This window comes from Physella acuta, unplaced genomic scaffold (genome assembly GCF_028476545.2).
Source record: "Physella acuta isolate Inbredline_101_S28 unplaced genomic scaffold, ASM2847654v3 ptg002077l, whole genome shotgun sequence".
In the NCBI taxonomy this organism is placed as follows: domain Eukaryota; kingdom Metazoa; phylum Mollusca; class Gastropoda; family Physidae; genus Physella; species Physella acuta.
The window spans coordinates 10,454-32,660 of record NW_026733579.1 but is presented as its reverse complement, the minus strand read 5'-3'; the positions used below and the strand labels follow the sequence as shown (position 1 = coordinate 32,660).

Genomic DNA, 22,207 nt, shown 5'->3' with positions numbered 1-22,207 from the left:
CCAAAAAGTCTATTTTAAAAGTTTTACTACAGGCTGAAAAAAAAATCAAATTTCCTTATTTTCAGATGTAAACAAGCTCTAATGAAGTGTGGTGGTATAAAGGACAAGTGCTGCGAACCAAGGCTAAGATGCAGGTAAGCTTTAAACAACAACAATATTTTTTTACTCAAACCGCACATTCACTGAAAACTACAATGATTATACATATACATTATACATTATACATACACGTACACGAACACGAACACGTACACGTACACGTACACGTACACGTACACGTACACGTACACATACACATACACCCATCCATTTAACCACTCACCCATCTATCCATCCACCCAACCGCCCATCCACCCACCCATCCATCCATCCATCTAGTTATTCATTCGTTCTTTTTTATATTTTTTTTTATTTTTTATTTATTCATTTGTTTATTTATTTACTTATTTATATATTTTTTAAATTTTAACACACAAACTTTATTAAATTCTCGTTTTTGATGTAGAGGCGGCTATTGTGAGCGTTGAATTAGGTTTAAAATGAATTGAAGCTTTGACCTACGTTGGTGACTAGATTGTGCATAATGGAGACTATTTTTTTATTCTCATGCTACGTTCGGCTAATTAAGTAATCAAGTAGCTTTGGTTTGTTTTTTCTTATAATCAAATAAAAACGAAAATTAAAACAATTTATAAGATCTCATAGTTTATGTTGTTTTTGTTCATCCATCCATACATATATCTATCGTGTGCTAAGTGGAATTAACTTTGAGTTGTGTGGGAAGTGCCCCGTTTAAACCTGTGGATTTGGTTGTGTGACGTATGGATTGTTGTTAGATCTGGGTTGTCGTTAATGGTGTCAAGAAGGTTGCGTTGCAGTTACTTTTTAAATATATCTTTCTGTTATCCTCTTTCCTTAATTATTTTAAAATATTTCAGTGTAAAACAAAAATGTATTTAAAAAACGTAGAAAAAGCAACACTCTGTCTTTAGTCATTCTTTATTAGAGATAAGGATCACCGGCAAAGTTAAAGGATAAACACATTCATTGCATACATTTAATTTTTACAGCCTATATATATATATATATATATATATATATATATATATATATATATATATATATATATATATATATATATATATATATATACATATAATGTTATAATAACATCTATCACAGTCATGTTGATTGTAAACACATGAAGTATTGTTTAATTAATGACATTATACCAGAACGATGGCAGATAAGCATGAAAAACAGACAAACAGACAAACAGACAACGACAAAAATCTTTCCGTGAAAAAACTATTACTGTGTGACCTGTCACGCTTTACGATAGCGCGGTATCGCAGACACACCTGCACAATTTCACTCACAAAAGAATAGATGTTATATAAATATATTTTAATAGTATTTTAAATTATTACTATAGCCGCTGAAACATATCCATCTCACTATTTTTTGATTATATAGAAATGGATTGCTATAGTTTAAAATACTAATCCTTTGTTTTCAAAATGTCGTGAGTAATTCTCATAGGCTCTGTTTTATTGTTATTTATTTTGATGTTACAGTTATACTAGGTCTCCGAATATACTATCCACTTGGAGTTTATTTTCCATTTCAGGCTAATTGTTTTGCTGTATTTCTACTCTAAATTTAGTCGATATGATTTTCCATGTTTAAATTTAAAAAAAAACTTCATTTTAGCCATGAAAACTAGACAGAGTAAAGACAATCACACTAAAGCAGACAGTATGATAAAAAATTATCACATTCAAGCAGACAGTATGATAAGAAATTATCACATACAAGCAGACAGTATGATAAGAAATTATCACATACAAGCAGACAGTATGATAAGAAATTATCACATTCAAGCAGACAGTATGATAAGAAATTATCACATTCAAGCAGACAGTATGATAAGAAATTATCACATGAAATCAGACAGTATAATAAGAAATTATCACATTCAGGCAGAGAGTACGATAAGAACTTATCACAAAACAGATTTGAACCGCCAAGCAACAGGAATGTAATGACTCTAGCATTCACGACTGATTGAGACTATGTTAGTACGTTAAGGCTTAGATGTTTGGTCATGTGACCTATCTCTTGGGTCATGTGACCTATCTGTTTGGTCATGTGACCTATCTATTGGGTCATGTGACCTACTCTTGGGTCATGTGACCTATCTGTTGGGTCATGTGACATATTTTCACGTGATATATGTGTCGTTTCATGCTATAGATCGGTTCGGACGTGTGACCTATCTGTTTAGTCACGTGACCTATCTGTTTAATCACGTAACCTATTTTTTTAGTAACGTGACCTATTTTTGTCATATGACCTATCTGTTTAGTCATGTGACCTAGTTTTGAGTCATGTGACCTATAATGATAGTACCAATCATGAGACCGTGTATCTAACAACAAACCAGCAGCACCAAACACAGCAGATACAAAATCTGAATTGAAAAAACCGCTACACCATTGTGTGCATTGTCTGACGACAAACTTTCTTCCGAGTTTGGATTCACTATTTTGTAGCTGATTTCTGAAAAAAAGAAAATGCAATTTAACAGAACTGTTTAGTTGAAACTATTTTAAAATAAGACTTAATGCAGACACAAGCCGTTTTAAAAAAAAATTTTATAAAATAAATATTTTTTTATATTTTTGAATAAAACAACATCTATTTGAAATAATTGAAAATGTTTTTGTTGAAATTTGTCTTACCACAATTAGGACTCAGAGCTTGAATTTGCGAAGATGTGTCAGAAATCTATGCAGAAAATAAAAAAATAAAAATACAATTCAGAAATATCTGTATATTTATGTGAACCTCAGACCTCTATTAGAATTTAGAAATCTAATGTGAAATATTTAGTGTCTGACGTACTCCGATAGAATTTAGAGATAAAATATGAAATATTTAGTGTCTGACTCGGTCCAATAGAATTTAGAAAATTTGAAATATAAAGTGTTGGACTCACAAATTTTTCTTGCGTGTTTTTACTACATGGTGCCATCAACCTGCAGTGAACAAAATCTTCCAGGTGTCTGAAACATCAAATGTGGAAAACACGTGCATAGTGATAGACATAATTAAATGTAGGGTCTGCATCTTAAGGAATATTTTAGTTCCTTTTCGTATAGTGATAGACTTAATAAAATGTAGAGACTATATCTTAAGGAATATTTTAGTTCCTTTTCGTATAGACTTAATTAAATGTAGGGTCTACATCTTTAAGAATACTTTAGTTATTTTACATCATTTTTATGTTAGAAAACTACTAAAAAGCACTTTGAAATACTGGAGTTTTCTAGTTCATAATTAACTTTATACGCGATTGAATAATGTGTATGGGTTTGAAAACAAAAAGTAGCTACCCATATGTTACACAGTCTTAATTATTACTAAATCTATTAAAATTATCTGACGTGTTTGTATGCAGCTTTAAAAAAAAATGTCACGCTGTGTAAGTCTTCATCTTTACATAGTGTGTAGGTCTACTTTATGACACAGTGTGTAGGTGACCATCATGACACAGTGTGTAGGTCTACTTCATGACACAGTGTGTAGGTGACCATCATGACACAGTGTGTAGGTCACCATCATAACACAGTGTGTAGGTCTACATTTGTGTAGGTCTACTTCATGAAACAGTATGTAGGCCAACATAAATGACTCATTTTAAATAAAATATCAGCAAATCATGAATAGCTCGGATATAAAAATAAATCGTAGACATAGGAGATAAAAGATGATAAATTAACGCTTTTTAAAGCTTTCGTGTGCTATAATAATACAGTGAAGCTAGGATTTCTAATATAATTTACCATCGTTTATTTAACGTGAATTAACGGTTAAGTTCAACAAATAGTACAATGTGATGATGTGAATACTCTTGATGCGATGATGGGAATACTCTAAATGGGTTGATGTGAATACTCTAGATGTGATGATGTGAAAACTTTAGATGTGATGATGTGAATACTCTAGATGTGATGATGTGATATACTCTAAATGGGTTGATGTGAATACTGTAGATGTGATGATGTAAATACTCTAGATGTGATGATGTGATATACTCTAGATGTGATGATGTGAATACTCTAGATGTGATGATGTGAATACTCTAGATGTGATGATGTGAAAACTTTAGATGTGATGATGTGAATACTCAAGATGTGATGATGTGAGTGATGATGTGAATACTCAAGATGTGATGATGTGAATACTCTAGATGTGATGATGTGAATACTTTAGATGTGATGATGTGATATGCTCTAGATGTGATGATGTGATATGCTCTAGATGTGATGATGTGATATGCTCTAGATGTGATGATGTGAATACTTTAGATGTGATGATGTGAATACTCTAGATGTGATGATGTGAATACTTTAGATGTGATGATGTGAATACTTTAGATGTGATGATGTGAATACTCAAGATGTGATGATGTGATATACTCTAGATGTGATGATGTGATATACTCTAGATGTGATATATTCTAGATGTAATAATGTGAATACTTTTGATGTGATGATGTGAATACTCTAGATGTGATGATGTGAATACTCTAGATGTGATGATGTCAATACTCTAGATGTGATGATGTGATAACATTAGATGTGATGATGTGAATACTCTAGATGTGATGATGTGATATACTCTAGATGTGATATATTCTAGATGTGATGATGTCAATACTCTAGATGTGATGATGTGAAAACTTTAGATGTGATGATGTGAATACTCTAGATGTGATGATGTCAATACTCTAGATGTGATGATGTGAAAACTTTAGATGTGATGATGTGAATACTCTAGATGTGATGATGTGATATACTCTAGATGTGAAGATGTGAAAACTTTAGATGTGATGATGCCAATACTCACTGGCACAGATCTGCGTCTTGTTTCACCTGATTATCTCTGGTAGCAGCCTGGATAAACGTCTTGCCACATTCTCTACTGGCGGCTGTACATGCTGGACAAGACAGGAGTTTGTGAGCCATTGTACACATACATTTGCACAGGATTTTGTGAGACATTGTACACATACATTTGGGTAGGATTTTGTGAGCCATTGTACACATACATTTGGGCAGGAGTTTGTGAGCCATTGTACACATACATTTGGGCAGGAATTTGTGAGCTATTGTATACATACATTTGGGACAAGACAGAAACGCTTAGATACAGGTTAATGGATGGTGAAGTAAACACAATTTTAGCACACGTTAGCACAACATATTTAGCCCTCAACGCATCCACATATCAATAACATCATACCTTCACTCCAACCACGTCACATATATACTAATTAGATTGTTAACATACTAACATGTTAACTAATTAACACACCCCACCACCAACACACCACCATATCACTTGTCTAAACATCAACATTTAAAACCATAGACAAAGCAGCAGGTTTGAAGAACAATTGTAACTACTTACTGTCAACTTGAGTATTTTCTTGATCTGAGTGGAATGAGAATTGATAATAGTTTTTATACATATATATGTATGTGTGTGTGTATATATATATATATATATATATATATATATATATATATATATATATATATATATATATATATAGTTACGACATGGATATTTAAAGATTTGTTGGACTGTATTGGACTGAGGAATTATGGATTTAAAGAGATATAAAAGTGTAAAAAGACGTGGGATTTTAAATATTGATAACCTGGAAAAATCCTGCTACTAACGCATCGTTCTGCACTCATTCAACAATATCCCTCCAACTTCCCCGTCCCTCCCCCCTCCCCAATCAGCTATCTCTAAAGGAGCATCCATTTCTTGTAAATCAAACAAGCAGACGATTAAATAAAAAAAAACACTAGCTGCCATTCATAAGTCTGGAAAGTAATTCAAGGCAAATGTTCTTCTTCTTCGTTCTTAATTTTAGTGTTGGAATGGATCCCCTCCAGCACAATTAAGGATACGTGTCAACTGGTTATGCGCCATTACATCCGATTTTAGCCTGCCTTTCTTTTTGGATTTGCTTCCATAGCCTTTGTCCGACCAAGAACAAACTACGAGGCAGAAGTTGTTTGATTTTGGAGTTGTCTCTCCTAGAAGAGTTGCTGTCCCCAGCTAACGAGCCTCATCTGTCCAAGCCAATTGATCGAACCAAGCGAAGGATTGAACGTTATCCTACCACACGGTATGTTTTAGGCGAAGGATTGAACGTTAGCCTAGCACACGGTATGTTTTAGGCGAAGGATTGAACGTTAGCCTACCACACGGTATGTTTGAGGCGAAGGATTGAACGTTAGCCTACCAATCGGTATGTTTTAGGCGAAGGATTGAACGTTAGCCTACCACACGGTATGTTTGAGGCGAAGGATTGAACGTTAACCTACCACACGGTATGTTTGAGGCGAAGGATTGAACGTTAGCCTACCACACGGTATGTTTGACTTGGTCAGCTCCTTGTTGACTTCCTGCTTTACGTCCTGCTGTTCTCGCTCCGTTAACCCACACTTCATGTTTGATGAACATTCTATGAACTGTGTCACCGTGCTGATAAAAGTTCAGCATATCATAATTTAATTGAAATAACAATTTTCATGTTCCGATTAAAATTTAACTACTATAATCTTTTGAATTGCTATTGATGTTTTTATTTTTAAATATTAGGAATTGTCTCTGGTATTCCGTATATCAGGATTAACGTTTGTAACTGTCTTCGAAAAGGAAAATGACAAACGTTTGCATACATAGGCACCAGTGCTGTTGCACCCACACAAATATAAACAGTCAACAGTTGTACTACTTCTTGCATAACTTACTTGCACATCATGATATTCCGTATCTCCAAGATTGGCATACGGTAAGGTTTGGACTGTATTGATGACATCACAGATTTGTAGGTATTGACGCAGGAGGTAAACATGGCGTCACATGCTAATAGGATGTAAACAACGACAATTAATTGGTTGTAGATTTCTCAAACTAATTTTATTGTTCTAGTCTAACACAATTTCTTTTATTTTATTTTTTTACAAACTTTCTATTATTGGAGTTTATAAAATGTGGGCTAACATGCCAAATGGGTTAACACTTACATGTTTTATTTGTCTTCTTAGCACCTGGGAAAAGTAAGTAAATTTGTTTATAAGTAAGTAACTGTGTTTATAAGTAAGTAATTTTTTTAAATTTATAAGTAATTACCTTTTTATAAGTAAGTAAATGTGTTTATAAGTAAGTAAATTTGTTTAAAGTAAGTAAATTTGTTTATGGTTAGTATGTGTGAAACAGTATTAAAACTAGATATTAGTGTTTGGACATCTAATATATTCACTCACCACCAAACTAAAAGGTGAGCACATGTATTTTATATGATGTCCTAATGAAATTTTACAATTTTTAAAGTTCGTTATTTTGTTGCTCTGCTGACAGGCAGTCATTAGTATTTCTACTTAACGTTTACATGTAATAAAGATGTTCATACATCAGGGGTCGGCAACCTGCGGCTCGCGAGCCGCATGCGGCTCTTTTGGTGTCCAGTTGCGGCTCTTCAGCTCCATGCACAAATATTAATAATTATTTTATTTTATTTTCAAAACTCAAAAAAATATTAGTCGACAACACTCGGTAATAAACGATATAACAATAGGTATAAACAAAAAAACATTCACTATTCTATTTAGTTACTCCTTATCTCAATGTACTTCCTATTACATTGTCCATTCCGAATTGAAACATTCAACTTCATCGTGGATATCTCAAAGAAACTAAACCAGCTAAGTTTAAAACTGAAAACCCAGCCTATGTCTTGTTTGAAGAAGTGGTTTATTTCGAAAAAAAAATACTTTTTTTTTGTTGAACACATATGTGAGCGGTAAATTACTTAATTACGAAAAATCTGAAAAAAATATCGTTATGAAACCAATGCTACTATTCAGTCACTTCAGCATTAAAATAAACAAAAGGAAGGATGTTTTCACTGAGAAATTTGAGCAATTCAAAACAAATGCAAGTACTCTGACTTACATAGTAGATCCTCTCAACACAAATTCAAATGAAATTATTTCATACTTTCAAAGCTATTTATTTTATATTATAATATATATATATATATATATATATATATATATATATATATATATATATATATATATATATATAGTATGATATTTGTTTAGGATTTTATATATATATATATATATATATATATATATATATATATATATATATATATATATATATATATATATATATATATATATATATATGTTTAATTCCTAAACAAATATACTATTGACATAAAAAAAAGTTAGTGGCTCTTTAAAAACCGGATAATGTTGTAAATTTGTAACTTTTGGCTCTTTCGTCCCAAAAGGTTGCCGACCCCTGTCATACATAGATAAAACCTCATTCCATATAAGTGATGTCAGTTCATACCATCTCCCACACTACTCAATGTTACGCTATTACGTCAGTGGCGGAATAAAGGAGGGGGCTGAGAGGGCAGCAGCAAGAGGCCCCCGATTTTTAGGGGCCCCATGTTTTCGCGTACTTACTAAACTTCATTTTAAATTTAAGTTTAAATGTTGATTTTTACTAGATTTTTTTATGTTAGGATCACAACTTTATTTCCTTGTTTTCTTTCTAAATATGAAACACGCATACACCCTCTAGTGTAGATAGCAGCTGTCATCATCTCATACCCAGACATTTTTTACTTAAAATGACCCCGCCTTAAAAACTTTTTTTTTAAATTATCACACAGGCCCGTAATAGCTAGTAAAATTAATGTTCATATAGACTTTTGTTTCTGTTAGTTAAGTAATCTTTATTACCCAACAAAGGCTATCAAAAATGGGTTAATTTCAAAACTTCCCCCTTCCCTCTAGTATTAATATCGGCTGTTATTTTTGGATTTTTAAATATATTTTTGGAAACTATTTTCCCTAAATTGACAGAAATTGTATTCGCTGCACACAATCAACCAGTTTCAAAAGGAAAAAAAAAACATAAAATTAATCGCATCAAAACAGAATACAAAAACATGTTTAATCCCGGCTGATCATTACCAAACAAAATGAGAGGACAGGGTTAGGCTCAGACCTACAGCGCTAAATCCTGACGGAGTAATTATGTAGGCATACTGATCCAGGTGTCTGCGCGGTTAGAAAACAACTAGCGATTAAAATTAAGCAGCAGGCCTATGTTTTTAAAGTGTGTTATTTGAAAGGTTGAACAGTCATGTTTTATGTACCAAAGTAAAAAAAAATTATTACCAAACCTAGAAACCGAGTGGGAGCTACAAGGTGTGGTGTATCTAAAGAGTATAAAAGATGAAGTTGAGGTCTGCACTCGTTGATAGAGTTTCTTCCAGGCATCTCTTCGGCGGGGGGGGGGGGGGGGGCGAAAAAAACTCTACCGCCCCCCCCCCCCCAACGAAATGAAATTTATATAGAAAATATATACTTTTAACAGTGTCGTCGTCCCCCCCCCGGAGAAAGTCAACCACCCCCCCCCCCCCCCCGAAAATTTCAAGTGTCCCCCGGAGAAAAAGTCTGAAAGAAACACTGCTCATTGACAGTAACGATTAAGAAGGCTGAACCGGTATTAGGGATCCCCAAATATCCTCTTATCAACAGAAATAAAAATAATTTTCCTGTCAACTTTGTTTGGCTTTTTAACAAACTGAATGGTTGGTGACCTACTTACCAGCCCTATTACACCAAGCTATAACACCTAATTTATCGGATATGTGTGTGTGTTAAGTGATCACAAAAATTAACATAATAAAAAGTTGAAATTAATCCTTCACCTTCCACTAGATCCAGACTAACAGCACTAAAACTCTAACATGTTTACCAAAGTAATTAGAAAGGTACGGACAGAATTTTTTAAATGTTGTTACCTAAACAAAATTTTAGTATAGCTATATTTTTTAATTGATAAATTATAATCAAACATGATTTTCAAAGTACTGTTGATGCAATATCAGGAGTTTAGCCAGTTTATCGTGGACTTGTATTCCTCGCCAACTACTCCTGTGACTTTTCGTCTACGTCATCGACATTTGTATTACAGAATTGCAAACACACAACTAAAGAGCAAATTATTTAAAAATTCATCAAATGACTCAAAACAAAACCCGTGGAAGCGGGATGATCACTTTCTTATACGTCTGAATTCTGTTTTTTTTCCCACCATTTTAATGTTTTTTATGTTATATAAAAGTCAATACTTCAGTATATTATCAACGGCTAATAGCCATTTGATGTTAGAATGACATGAAATAAGCCATCATGTCACAATGTCACATGAGAACCAGTGTTTCTTCCAGACTTTTTTCTCCGGGGGGGGGGGGGGGGCACTTGAAATTTTCGGGGGGGGCGGTAGACTTTCTTCGGGGGGGGGGGGCGGACACTGTTAAAAGTATATATTTTCTATATAAATTATATACATTTCATTTCGTTCGGGGGGGGGGGGCGGTAAAATTTTTTCGGGGGGGCTTAGCCCCCCCCCCCCCCCCCCCCCGAAGAGATGCCTGGAAGAAACTCTGCTGAGAACACACGTAAAACGTAGAGCAGTTTGATCATATCAGGGGAGACGATTGCTTAAACCTGATTAAATAAATTGATTCCCTCCCCTTTAAATGACTTGTTAATAACAATCAGCTTACGCTTGTCTGTCTTGGTGAAGCCTGAAGAAAAATCGATTGGAAATTGTTAAAATATAAACAATAGAAAACATTCAGTTGAAATATAAACAATAGGAAACATACAGTAGGAAAATAAACAAAAGAACTCATACAGTAGAAAAATAAACAACAGAAAACATACAGTAGAAAATTTTAAATTAGAGAAAACCTGAGCTAGATCTATATAACAAAACACATTTATAAAAGAGTATAAATAGTGAAAACCGTGGAAAAACAGATAAAACCATCGAAAAAAAAAACGTTATAACAGGGGTCGGCAACCTGCGGCTCGCGAGCCGCATGCGGCTCTTTTGATATCAAGATGAGGCTCTCCAGCTCCTTGCACAAATACTAATAATCTTCTTCAAAAAATAAAATATTTGAAATAAAAAAATGTTAGTGGCTCTTTAAATCCAGGGAAATTTTGAAAATTGTAACTTTTGGCTCTTCCGCTTCAAAAGGTTGCCGACCCCTGCGTTATAATAATTAGCTTTAAAATGCATTGAAGATATTTTTTTAAATAGAAAAACAAACTATTTTAAGCTACCAATGCTTTTGTTTATCAACAAAGCAAATCATTATTTTTTTAATGTTCAGTACCATTTACAGCTTATTTTTATAACGTTTAGTTTTTTTTTTTTTTTTGCTTTTTTTTTTAATTTCTGAAACCATTCAAAATGTTCAAGGAAAGTAACTGATGATATCCCCTATCATTATTATATGGCTGACTGAATGAATGATTCGATCTACCCCCAACATTATTCTGCTTGGAACACTGGAGGGTAAAATCTATCCCCTAACATTATACTGCCTGAATTCTTTCTTCTTATTCTTTCTTAATTTTAGTTGTGGAAAGCATTCCCTCCAACACAATTAAGTATATGTGTCATTGGCTGTTGACTCTTATTTTAGCCTGCTTTTCTTTTTGGATTTGCTTCCATAGCCTTTTTCCATCCAAGAACAAACTACAGGGCTGCAGTTGTTAGATTACTCAGCTATCGAGGCTCATCTGCCCGAGGGTTCGAACTCAAGAATTTTCGGTTTAGTAACCATTAGCTTTGCCGACTCGAGGAGGGTTATACATATACCCCCCAACACTTGACAGCCTGAATGAATAGAGGTTATATCTACCCCCTAACCACCCCCCCCTCCAACATTTGACTGCCAGACTGAATGGATGGTTACAAACACCGCGACTCACCACAATCGATGTTTCGGCTAATCAGTTCCTTTTTCATATTGGCCAGCGTTTTCTCAACCCCCAAGCTGTTCTGGCAATCACCCACGTTAAAACAAGCGGCCAGTTTGGTGAACAATCTGGAAACAACAAAAGTTAAAACGTGCAGCCAGTTAGGTGAACAGAACATAATTGTGTCCAGTCATATTTTGTGTCACCTTTTGTGTCCAGTCATATTTTGCGTCAACTAGTCATATTTTATCACCACCATGTCCAGCTATATTTTGTTTCACTCTTGGTGTCCAGTCACGTTTTGTATCACTACTTGTGTCCAGTTATATTTTCACATACCCGTCCCATAAATCTCCCACATATGCTATAGATGTCATAGTCAATCACCGTCTTAAATGTTTTGTTTCTGTAAATGATTCCTCCTGCCCCCGTCTTAAAAGTGCCTTCCTTTCCTGTATAGACTCAGAACTTACTCGCATTCCCTGGAGCGGCTCTTGTTCTGGGACTTGTCGGCATCTTTACCATACACCTCCATACATCCTGCCAGCAACATCATACACGAATTATCTGTGTAAGAAACGTTAACAAGTTCCAATAGTATTTTGTAATAGAAACAAAATGCCTCTACCCTAAAAAAAACGTATTACCAACACACGTTTAGAATGTATATTTCTATTATAATGGAAACGTATAACCAGAAAAATAAAGATGAAGCAGAAATAGCTTAAGTTACTAAAATTATTTTATTTATTTTTAAATTTCAATGAGCTGAGAAATATCAGACATGGACAAAAGATTTGTACAGCTTCTATTTCCAGATTGTGGAGCGTTTTTAAATTAACCTCTATATTTAACTTTTAATTAACAAAACTAATTATATACGTAACTTACCGCCTCTGGCAGGAACGAAAAAATCTGAAAAAAAAAAACATTTTAAAATTTCTTAGCTAACATGTTCCATTAGAAATGATGACTTTTTATATTGTCAGAGTTTTGTCTGTCAGAAAATCATACATTAGAAAACACGCTTAAACCCATATCTAAACAACACATACATAAGAAAACACACGTTAAAACCATATCTAAACAACACATACATAATAAAACAAACGCTTAAAACCATATCTAAACACACAAACAAATAAAAGTACACGCACAAAAAGTAAGTTTGTGTTGATAACATTTTGACTTCAGATCATATGAGTAGGAATATGTGTCTGGAAAAAAATAGTATGACTTGGAAATAAATATGTGCTTAGAAACGACATTTTTCATCCGATGCTTTTCTGGCTTTCGTATTTAGACTTGTGAAAATGAAACTTCGAGCTTCTATTAACTAAAGCTAAAAATATATATTCTCAAATTATGTTATTTACATTTTACTACGAGATGAATGTTATTGAACCAGGTAACAGCGTATATCAAGTTTACAGTCTGAGAACCACTGGATGATAGGATGAATATTTAATGAGCCGTCAGATATTTGAAATCTTCTGGGTAAGCTGAGATACCAAGGCGTTGGTGTGATTTTAACTTCAGCCACAATTTTTGCAAACTTCACATTGAGGAGCCAAGTCTCTGTTTAAAGAATAATTAATAGCCGGCGTGTAGGTGTGCGTATTAGTAAGTAAGTGTGTGTATGTGTGTATGTGGTACATGTAGTGAACATAAGCTTGCTGTTGTAACATATGGGGATGGTAGGGGGGGGGGGGGGCAGAGTGATCAAGATGACAGTATGGAATGTAAGGAGATATATGAGAGGCTGATATATTAGAGGAAGAGAGAAGGACAAAAGCTTTACGTGTTAATTTATCTGAACCATTAACACATATTTTTTGCCTAGCTAAAATCAATAGTTAAGGCATGGAAGATTTAATTAATGTTCGATTAAACGCAAACATCATTAACACTTCAATAAATGACGTATAATAAAACGATTTTATGAAAAAACTGAAGATTTTAACATTGAATGTCATGAAGAGAATATCTTATGGAAAGAACATCACATGGAAAGAACATCAGATGGAAAGAACTTCACGTGGATAGAACATCAGATGGAAAGAACATCAGATGGACAAAACATCAGATGGAAAGAACATAAGATGGAAAGAACATCAGATGGAAAGAACACAAAAAGAAAGAGAACTAAACCATACCTTCCTACCCCTTTACATCTTTAAGTGTTGTGTTATGTTCTATACTTCCTGGTGTTAAGTGTGACAGACAGTTCATTAGATCTATAGATCTATACATCTATAGAACCACGATTAAAACACTGAGATATTAGACTATCAGGAAGAAAAATACTATGAATAAACTCCGAGGTCAGCTAAAAATAAACGTTTTTATCAACTGTAAAGGAGTGTTGGGGGTCAGTAATAAAATAGAGCAGGGGTTCCCAACCTTTTTTACTTTCTCGTATATACGAAGTATAGAGAAAGTCTTGTAATCGTGCACAAAAAAATCGAGATTTTTACAAATCTCGACGTTTTACACCTCACTGATACGGAAAAACATAATTTTGCAATCTTGTCCGTATGTCTGTGTGTCTGTCTGTCTGTCGGTGTGTAAACACGATAACTTGAGTACCGTTACAGCTAGGTTGATGAAATTTCATAATAAGTATTTTATCAAAATCGTAGATCCGTATCAACTTTTGAGCGATTTCCGATAACCGAAAGTGGTACTTTTCCTACTTTGAATTTTTCAAAAGCCTATATATATAAGTTGAGTACTATTTCAGATAGATAAATGAAATTTCACATGTAAGTAAAAGATCTAATTCTCTACCTTCTGTTAAATTTTGAGTAATTTCCGTTGACTGGAAGTAGTAATTTACGCTACTTCCGATTTCTCAAAAAACTAATGTAAATTTTAAAAGTACTAATAATATTGCGCACTATTATGCGCTTTTTTATTTGGCGTTCACTTGGTGTGCAATTAATTTGTCTACGAAATTTTATTCTATTTTTAAAACTTTAAGTATTTAAAATGGATTAAAAATCATGTCTATAGCCCGAGTTCCCATCCCCTGTTATTTTATATAAGAATATTCGAGAAAGTTTAGGGGAGATCACTCCCGGTTTATTTACTCTAGAGCACATTCTAAAATATCGTTTGGGTGGCGGGCACCAAATATTTTAAATCAACAAACTCCTTCCATAACTTCTCATTTTCCCATAATTTATTTTCTTATTTTCTTATAGTCATCATAATTATATTAATAAATAATAAACAAAAATGTTTCAAAATAATAAAATTATTCGGCATTTTTTTCAAATTGCATACACACAGAGAAAAATTTATTTACAAAACGTAAAGAAAGTAAACAAAACACATAAATACAAAGAAAACATTTAATTAAAAAATATAATAAAATCAATGTGATCTTTGGCATTGCATTTCATTGGCCAGAGCTTCATAATTAGGAGCGTATGACGATAATCCTGTTAGCAGACAATCATAAAGATGCTCATCGGTGAGTCGAGATCTATATCTTGATTTTATTAAGTTAATGTTTGAAAACAATGATTCGCATAAATATGTCGAACCGAAAAATGATTCAAATGGCACTAGCCGTTCCAGGATAGCGTAAATAGTTCAGTCTGGCTCGCCGCTAGACAAGTTGGGACAAGTAACAAACATATTTAATAAACCTAGGCAGTAAAAAAAAAAATTAAAACGGTAACAAATGAATAAAAATAAATCATATTTTAAAATAATGTTTATGAAAAAAAATTCTGCCTCTGTCGAATAGTGAGAGGTGAGCACATACGAATCGTGCAGCGGGCGCCATGGCGCCCGCGGGCACAGGGTTGGGAACCCCTGAAATAGAGAATGGACTAATGGACTAAAATGTTCTTTTAAATCTAAGAATATAAACCAAAGCGGTTCGAGTTCTGTTCGATATTTACTACATCACCCAGGGGAGATCAAAACAAATACTGGAAATCTCATGAATGACAAACACAGAAAGTAGTTTCATAAGAGTACACGGCTTATGTATTCATACAAGCTCTAGAGCGAAAACAACGGATCAAGGGAGGTAAGGCTTATAGGCTTATATAGTGACTGAAGAAACAGGGTAGGTAACTAGAGCACTATGGATGAGAATTATATATATATAAATAAAATACATGTGTATATATATATATATATATATATATATATATATATATATATATATATATATATATATATATATATATATATATATATATATATTATATATATAATATATATATATATATATATATATATATATATATATATATATATATATATATATATATTATATATATAATATATATATATATATATATATATATATATATATATATATATATAAGTGAGATCGAAAAAATATAATATTAGTCCTTTTCTCTTCCTGCTGAATTTTATCGAATAGTTTAATCTTTAAACTTTAAAAAAAATACAATCTACTTGGTTTATGGCTGCACGGGAAATACTGCTGACATCAGAGGTTTTAAAACCAAGTGCTAGCTTGTGTACAGTTTGTATCGATTACAACCAAGTGCAGGTCATGATGTGCAACTACAGTACACGAAAACAGAAGCCAAAAATCCCAATCAAAAAACATACATGATGTAATGACAATACCACAAAAAAACAGCACACTAAAGCAGATCATAACGCCCATATTTTCTTCACTGATTAGCTTTTGATCCACAATCTCGCCCAGTTCATTTATATTCTGTTTTCCTACACCGACCGCACGTACGTAGACATGTATGCATGTATATATGTATGTATGTATGTATGTATGTGCTCATGCTGACTAATTAACAGAATGCCCTTGACTTGACGCTCATGAAATCTTTTACAGCATCACCTTCAAGGGTGAGAAAATACGTGATACACCCCCCTCCCCCCTGTTCACCCACCTATTCCCAGCTTTATTTTTAGCCTCTCTTGTGTCGGAATGAGTCATTCATCTGGCATTGTTGCCGAGTGTTTCTAAGTGGCCCCATTAGCGCCAAGTTTCAGCCAGAGTACAATGAGGGGAGACAAATCACTGCATATTGTAATGTGTCGGTCTCGCCTCTTCTCGCTGCTCTCCCCTTGCGTTAGGATATTTCGCCATAACATGCAGACAATGAGGAACACACTTTCGACTAGAATACGTGTTTGGTTCACACACAAAATAAAAAGGAAAACGATGTTTGGAATTAAAGTAATTTGTAAAAACTAACAAGTCGACAAAAATTTGTTGGTGTTGGTCGCAGGTCCACACATGATTTTTTTGTTAGTGTTGGTCCACACATGATTTTCCTACCACTGCCTACCTGAAGCAGGTAGAGAAATAATTTTACCTCCACACCTCGACTGTGTACAGGGCAAGACGAAGTATTGCACGTTCCAAACGGTAAAATTATGTAGCCTAAACAACGCTCAGTAAAATGTATTGTGTAGCCTTTGCGACATTCTATTTTTAAAGCAATTGCGTACCCGTCATACGCGCCGCTGCAGGCTGACGCAATATTTTAAGAGGTTTCATGAGTAGGCCTATACTTTTAAACGCGTGAACTAAAACTGAGTTATTAAAATGCTAAAAGCGCTGACGCTACATTTCTTGAATTTTAGTTGTTATGGTTTGGGATTGTCAACTTTAACGCCCAGACGCCCTAGGGCGTGCTGTATTTAAAGCTAGAGTGTATATTTAGTGTAAGTTAGAACATACCTCGGAGACTGTTTAAGTATCACTCTCTGGAGCAACCGATTACTCTATCGCAGGGGTTCAGGGTACGGTCCCTAGTTTGGTTTAATCATCAAATGTCGAGTGTTCTTTTAAATGAATTTAGGCGCCATAGTGCTCACGGGGGAGCCGGAGTGCTGCAGATTACCAGACAGACGGGCTGCCGGCAGAGGCGTCCGATTTGATTTAGTCAGTGATTATAATCGCGCACCGTACCCATTGTAGGTGCCATAGTGTTCACAGACGAGCCAGGGGCGCCAAATCGCACTCTGTGGGGCGCCGGGAGTTTCGCCTAATGCAAGATAGTGGTCCTCACAGGGAAGTCCTGTGGGCTCCAGGTCACCCGAAAGTCAGGGCGCCGGCGGACGTCTGGTTCGATTAGCCAACGATATTAGCAGCCCATCGTACCCGTAGTGTATTGCACTCTGTAGACGCGCCTGATTCAATTAAGTCAATGATTGTCGTAGCCCGCCGTGCCCTCAGAGCATACCCAATTTTGTAAACCAAACCTAGCCACCAGGGCGCTCTGGGTCACACAACCCCCACCCTCCCCCGGGCGCCGCCATATTAGCGTGTTACAGTTTTAATGTTAAATACAGCAATACCCCTCCTAACCCCCTGTTCAGGACGCCCAATGAATGGATATCAAGTGTTATGATAGCCGCCCGGGATCTTTGGGCGCCAAAGATCGCTAGACTTTTATTTGTATATACCGTATATACTGACAAAAAATCGCACCTTTTTCCTAAGAGCCACCCCTTCGAAATTTTCTTTTCCAAAGAAACCTACCCTCAAGTTTCATGGCGATCGGATGAAAGATTTAGTAATGCATAAACGACACCCATACCCACATACGTTTTTGTATATAAAAGTGGGGTGCTATTTATTGTATTTGTAAAAGCTAGAGGTAGCCACCACCTCCAACCACATCACCCTCGGTTTTAAACAAACATCCTTAAACACCACTAAATCATCTTCTTTAGCCTCGTTCAGCTAGTTTGTGTATCGATTACATCATAACCTTAGCGGACGTGGGATGTGGAAGAGTGTGAAAATGTTGAGCGAAGCTGTACAAGTTAGCGTTGGTAGAGGGCTTCACCACAAAGTCATAATTACTGAATGGCTTCACCACAAAGTCATAATTACTGAATGGCTTCACCACAAAGTCATAATTACTGAATGGCTTCACCACAAAGTCATAATTACTGAATGGCTTCACCACAAAGTCATAATTACTGAGTCACAGTAGCGTACGCAGGGGTGGAGCAGGGGGAGCGGCCGCTCCCCCTCTGGCCATTTTCAGCAAAGTGGCGCCTTTTTGGAAACTTTTTAAACTCAAAGTTTTAAACAATGATATTTGTTAAAAAAATATTTTTGGTCGGCACATCTATGTAAATCACAAGATTTCTTCTCATGCAGCAATTAAGCATTATTGTACTAGTCTAGTAGTGTCTACGTTTACAACACGTATTAACAGCTGCATCAGTTTGCCATTCTAAAAGTAACCATTATGATGCATTGCAATGTTTAAAAAACCTCTACGGGTAGTACCACTTGGCAAGAGGGGTGTTAAGTTTATGGCAACTGTATAATGTATATGCCTACGAATAATTGAATTAGAAAATGTTATACATAAAACTTCACACATAATTACTTTATTTATACAGTTTGAATCGTGTGATTAATTTTAAAAAAATTACAATACAGAAACAAATACAACTGATGTGGCACCTCTATTTAAATTTACTTATGAGCAAACTGCGTAGTGGTGGGGAAATTTTGACAAGGTCAACAACGTCATCACGATGAAGTAGTAGTATTCTTACAGTTTGGAGATAGTGATTACGATTACAAATTATATGAAACAGTTACAACCCCCCTCCCCCATGGACCCCTCTGTAAAAAAAATATTGTCATAATACCACTGCTACTTATTTAAATCTATATCTGTAATATATATTTGTGAAATATATTTTTGTGTAATATATATGTATGTTTAGAACAGTCATCTAAAAACTGACGCTTTGTTCACTCTGAGTTGGTTATCTTCCGCCCCCCCCCCCCACCTCACTACCAAAATTGTGTAGAGCAACATTAATGTCACACCTAGGTATACACTGGATTGGATAATTGACCTAAAGTGACCGAACAGTGGTGAATGAAGTTGAACCCCCCCCCCCCCACCCACCCCGAACTGATCTGTTAAGTACATGTAGAAAAACGCGTAATGATGTACCAAAGTACCATGCCGCCAGAAAATTAGCTTTTTAAACGTAAAATTCTGTGAATATTGTTTTTGCAATTACCAGTAAAAAGGTGTGTGATCAATACAGTGATCTAACCCATACCTATCACTATGTTAAAAAATGATCTTTAAAGAACACAAAGAAACAGCAGTTAATTAAAAATATATGATCTGAACTAAAAAGACCGATTTTATTTAATTTTAGGCTGTTATTCCAAATGTTTTTCTATTATATTGAAAAGCGTGGTTTTATACCAACTCTGATTTTTAAAAACTTTCTTTATGCTGTAATATTTTAGCATTTATGATGACGATATATTTAATTCTGATTATAGACAAAAACATGTTGTAAACACGAATAGTGTTAAACAATTTCACTATATTCTTAAGTAATTATTTATTTGTTTTGACATTTATAATTAAATGTGTAGATATATACATATTAATATTAAGAGAGTGATTATTTCCCCTATTTCACTTGTCTTAAATAATTTTCCAGGAATTATTATGTAAGAAATTTTTTTTACAAGAATTACAAAACAGATTGTGTTACGTTTATTGTTGTTGGTTGTAGTGTGTGTATATATTTTTTTTGTTTAGATTGATAAAATTTTTGTTTTGTCGGCCTACATTCTGTGTTGTTTCTTATTTCTTCAGAGTGCTACTTTCAATTCATTTTACATCATAGCGCAGTAATGACATACAGCTAGTAGTTATATATATATATATATATATATATATATATATATATATATATATATATATATATATATATATATATATATATATATATATATATATATATATATATAGAATACACGTATACAGAACGTGTTAAAAATTTGGCGCCTTTTTTTGCTCTTTTCGCTCCCCCTACAACGAAAACCTGGATACGCCTCTGCTGAGTCACTCACCTTTCTCTTAGCGTCACCAGTAGCACATGTGTGAGCGTCACCAGTCATGTTAGTAGCACATGTGTGAGCGTCACCAGTCATGCTAGTAGCACATGTGTAAGCATCAACAGTCATGTTAGTAGCACTCATCTGTCAGCGTCACCAGTCATGTTAGTAGCACTCATCTGTCAGCGTCACCAGTCATGATTGTAGCACCCATCAAACAGAAGGTTGTGTAGGAATATATGTTATGTAATGTCGGTGCACGTAGGCGGATGAAAATATATGTCGGCGAATGTGTATGTATGAGTACGTAAAGCACGTCACATATTAGTTGCAAATACAGTATGCCACATATTAGACACAGCTACTAACGTATACGTTAAAGCCAGTGCCAACATAATGCCTGTGTATGGTAGACATAATGCTTATGTATGGTACACTTTCTTAATAATCTTTAATTCAGTTTCTTATGAATGTATTTAAAGTTTTATTCAGTGTATTATGAATGTATTAAATGTTTTATAATAAAACAAGTGATCTTGTTAAAACCAAAGTTTCCCCACTTAACAACACAATGTTAATTTATGCAAATATACATACACCCACACCAAACTAGCAAGAATATTAGAGCAATTTTAAGCTAAACTAATTAGTTAGTGGAAGACATAATTAGACTAATTAAAATAATTTTAAAAATTAGACTAATAAATTTAAAAATTCTTACCTGCTAATAGAATCAAGTGGACCAAAGCAGATGCAGCCAAGCATATCCAGTTCATGATGTTGCTTGTACTAGAAAGATGAAAATCTCAGTTAGCATTTGATGATGGGCAAACTATAAAGACAATGTCATAGATAGCATTTGATGATGTGCAAACTATAACGGCAACAATGTCATAGATAGCATTTGATGATGTGCAAACTATAACAACAACAATGTCATAGTTAGCACACGTCAGTAGAACTTTGTGTGAACGTGAGCACCCTCTAGAGGACCCGGCCGTGCACACGAGTGCGCGTGTGTGGACGAGCGCTGACAATTCTCGCACTCGAGCTGAAGCGCTCGAGGAAATGAGCAGACAATGTGCATTTGTTTTTATTTCCGCGTGCAGCAGTTGTGTTGTCACTTGTGTGAGGGATGGTGATGGTGGTGGTGATGGTGATGGTGCTAGGACGTGCTGGTGCTAGGTGATGGTGATGGTGATGGTGGTGGTGATGGTGATGGTAATGGTGGTGATGGTGGTGATGGTGATGGTGATGGTGGTGGTGATGGTGATGGTGATGGTGCTAGAGGACGTGATGGTGTTGCTGCTATGGGACAGCACCTGTTTAAGTATGGGACAGCACGGTGATTAAATGTGACGGCAGAAAATTTTCACCCCCCCCCCCAATCATATCAATCCCCCCCCCCCCCCCCCCACACACACACAGTGGTCTAATGGTCGGTCATAAG

General features: G+C 34.8%; 1 protein-coding gene across 1 annotated transcript; it reads right to left on the bottom strand.

Moving 5' to 3' along the window:
• Window positions 1-985: 985 nt before the first annotated feature.
• LOC131932044 (uncharacterized) lies at window positions 986-21,769 on the bottom strand. The gene is made up of 13 exons (XM_059288909.1): window positions 21,479-21,769; window positions 12,789-12,812; window positions 12,371-12,464; window positions 11,910-12,025; window positions 10,691-10,711; window positions 7,116-7,139; window positions 6,840-6,954; window positions 6,452-6,570; window positions 5,479-5,502; window positions 4,915-5,005; window positions 3,002-3,068; window positions 2,745-2,790; window positions 986-2,562 (listed from the first exon to the last, which is right to left on the bottom strand). Exons 1-13 carry the CDS (start codon window positions 21,531-21,533, stop codon window positions 2,432-2,434), a joined length of 927 nt encoding a protein of 308 aa, XP_059144892.1. The 5' UTR covers window positions 21,534-21,769; the 3' UTR covers window positions 986-2,431.
• Between the last annotated feature and the right edge of the window lie 438 nt (window positions 21,770-22,207).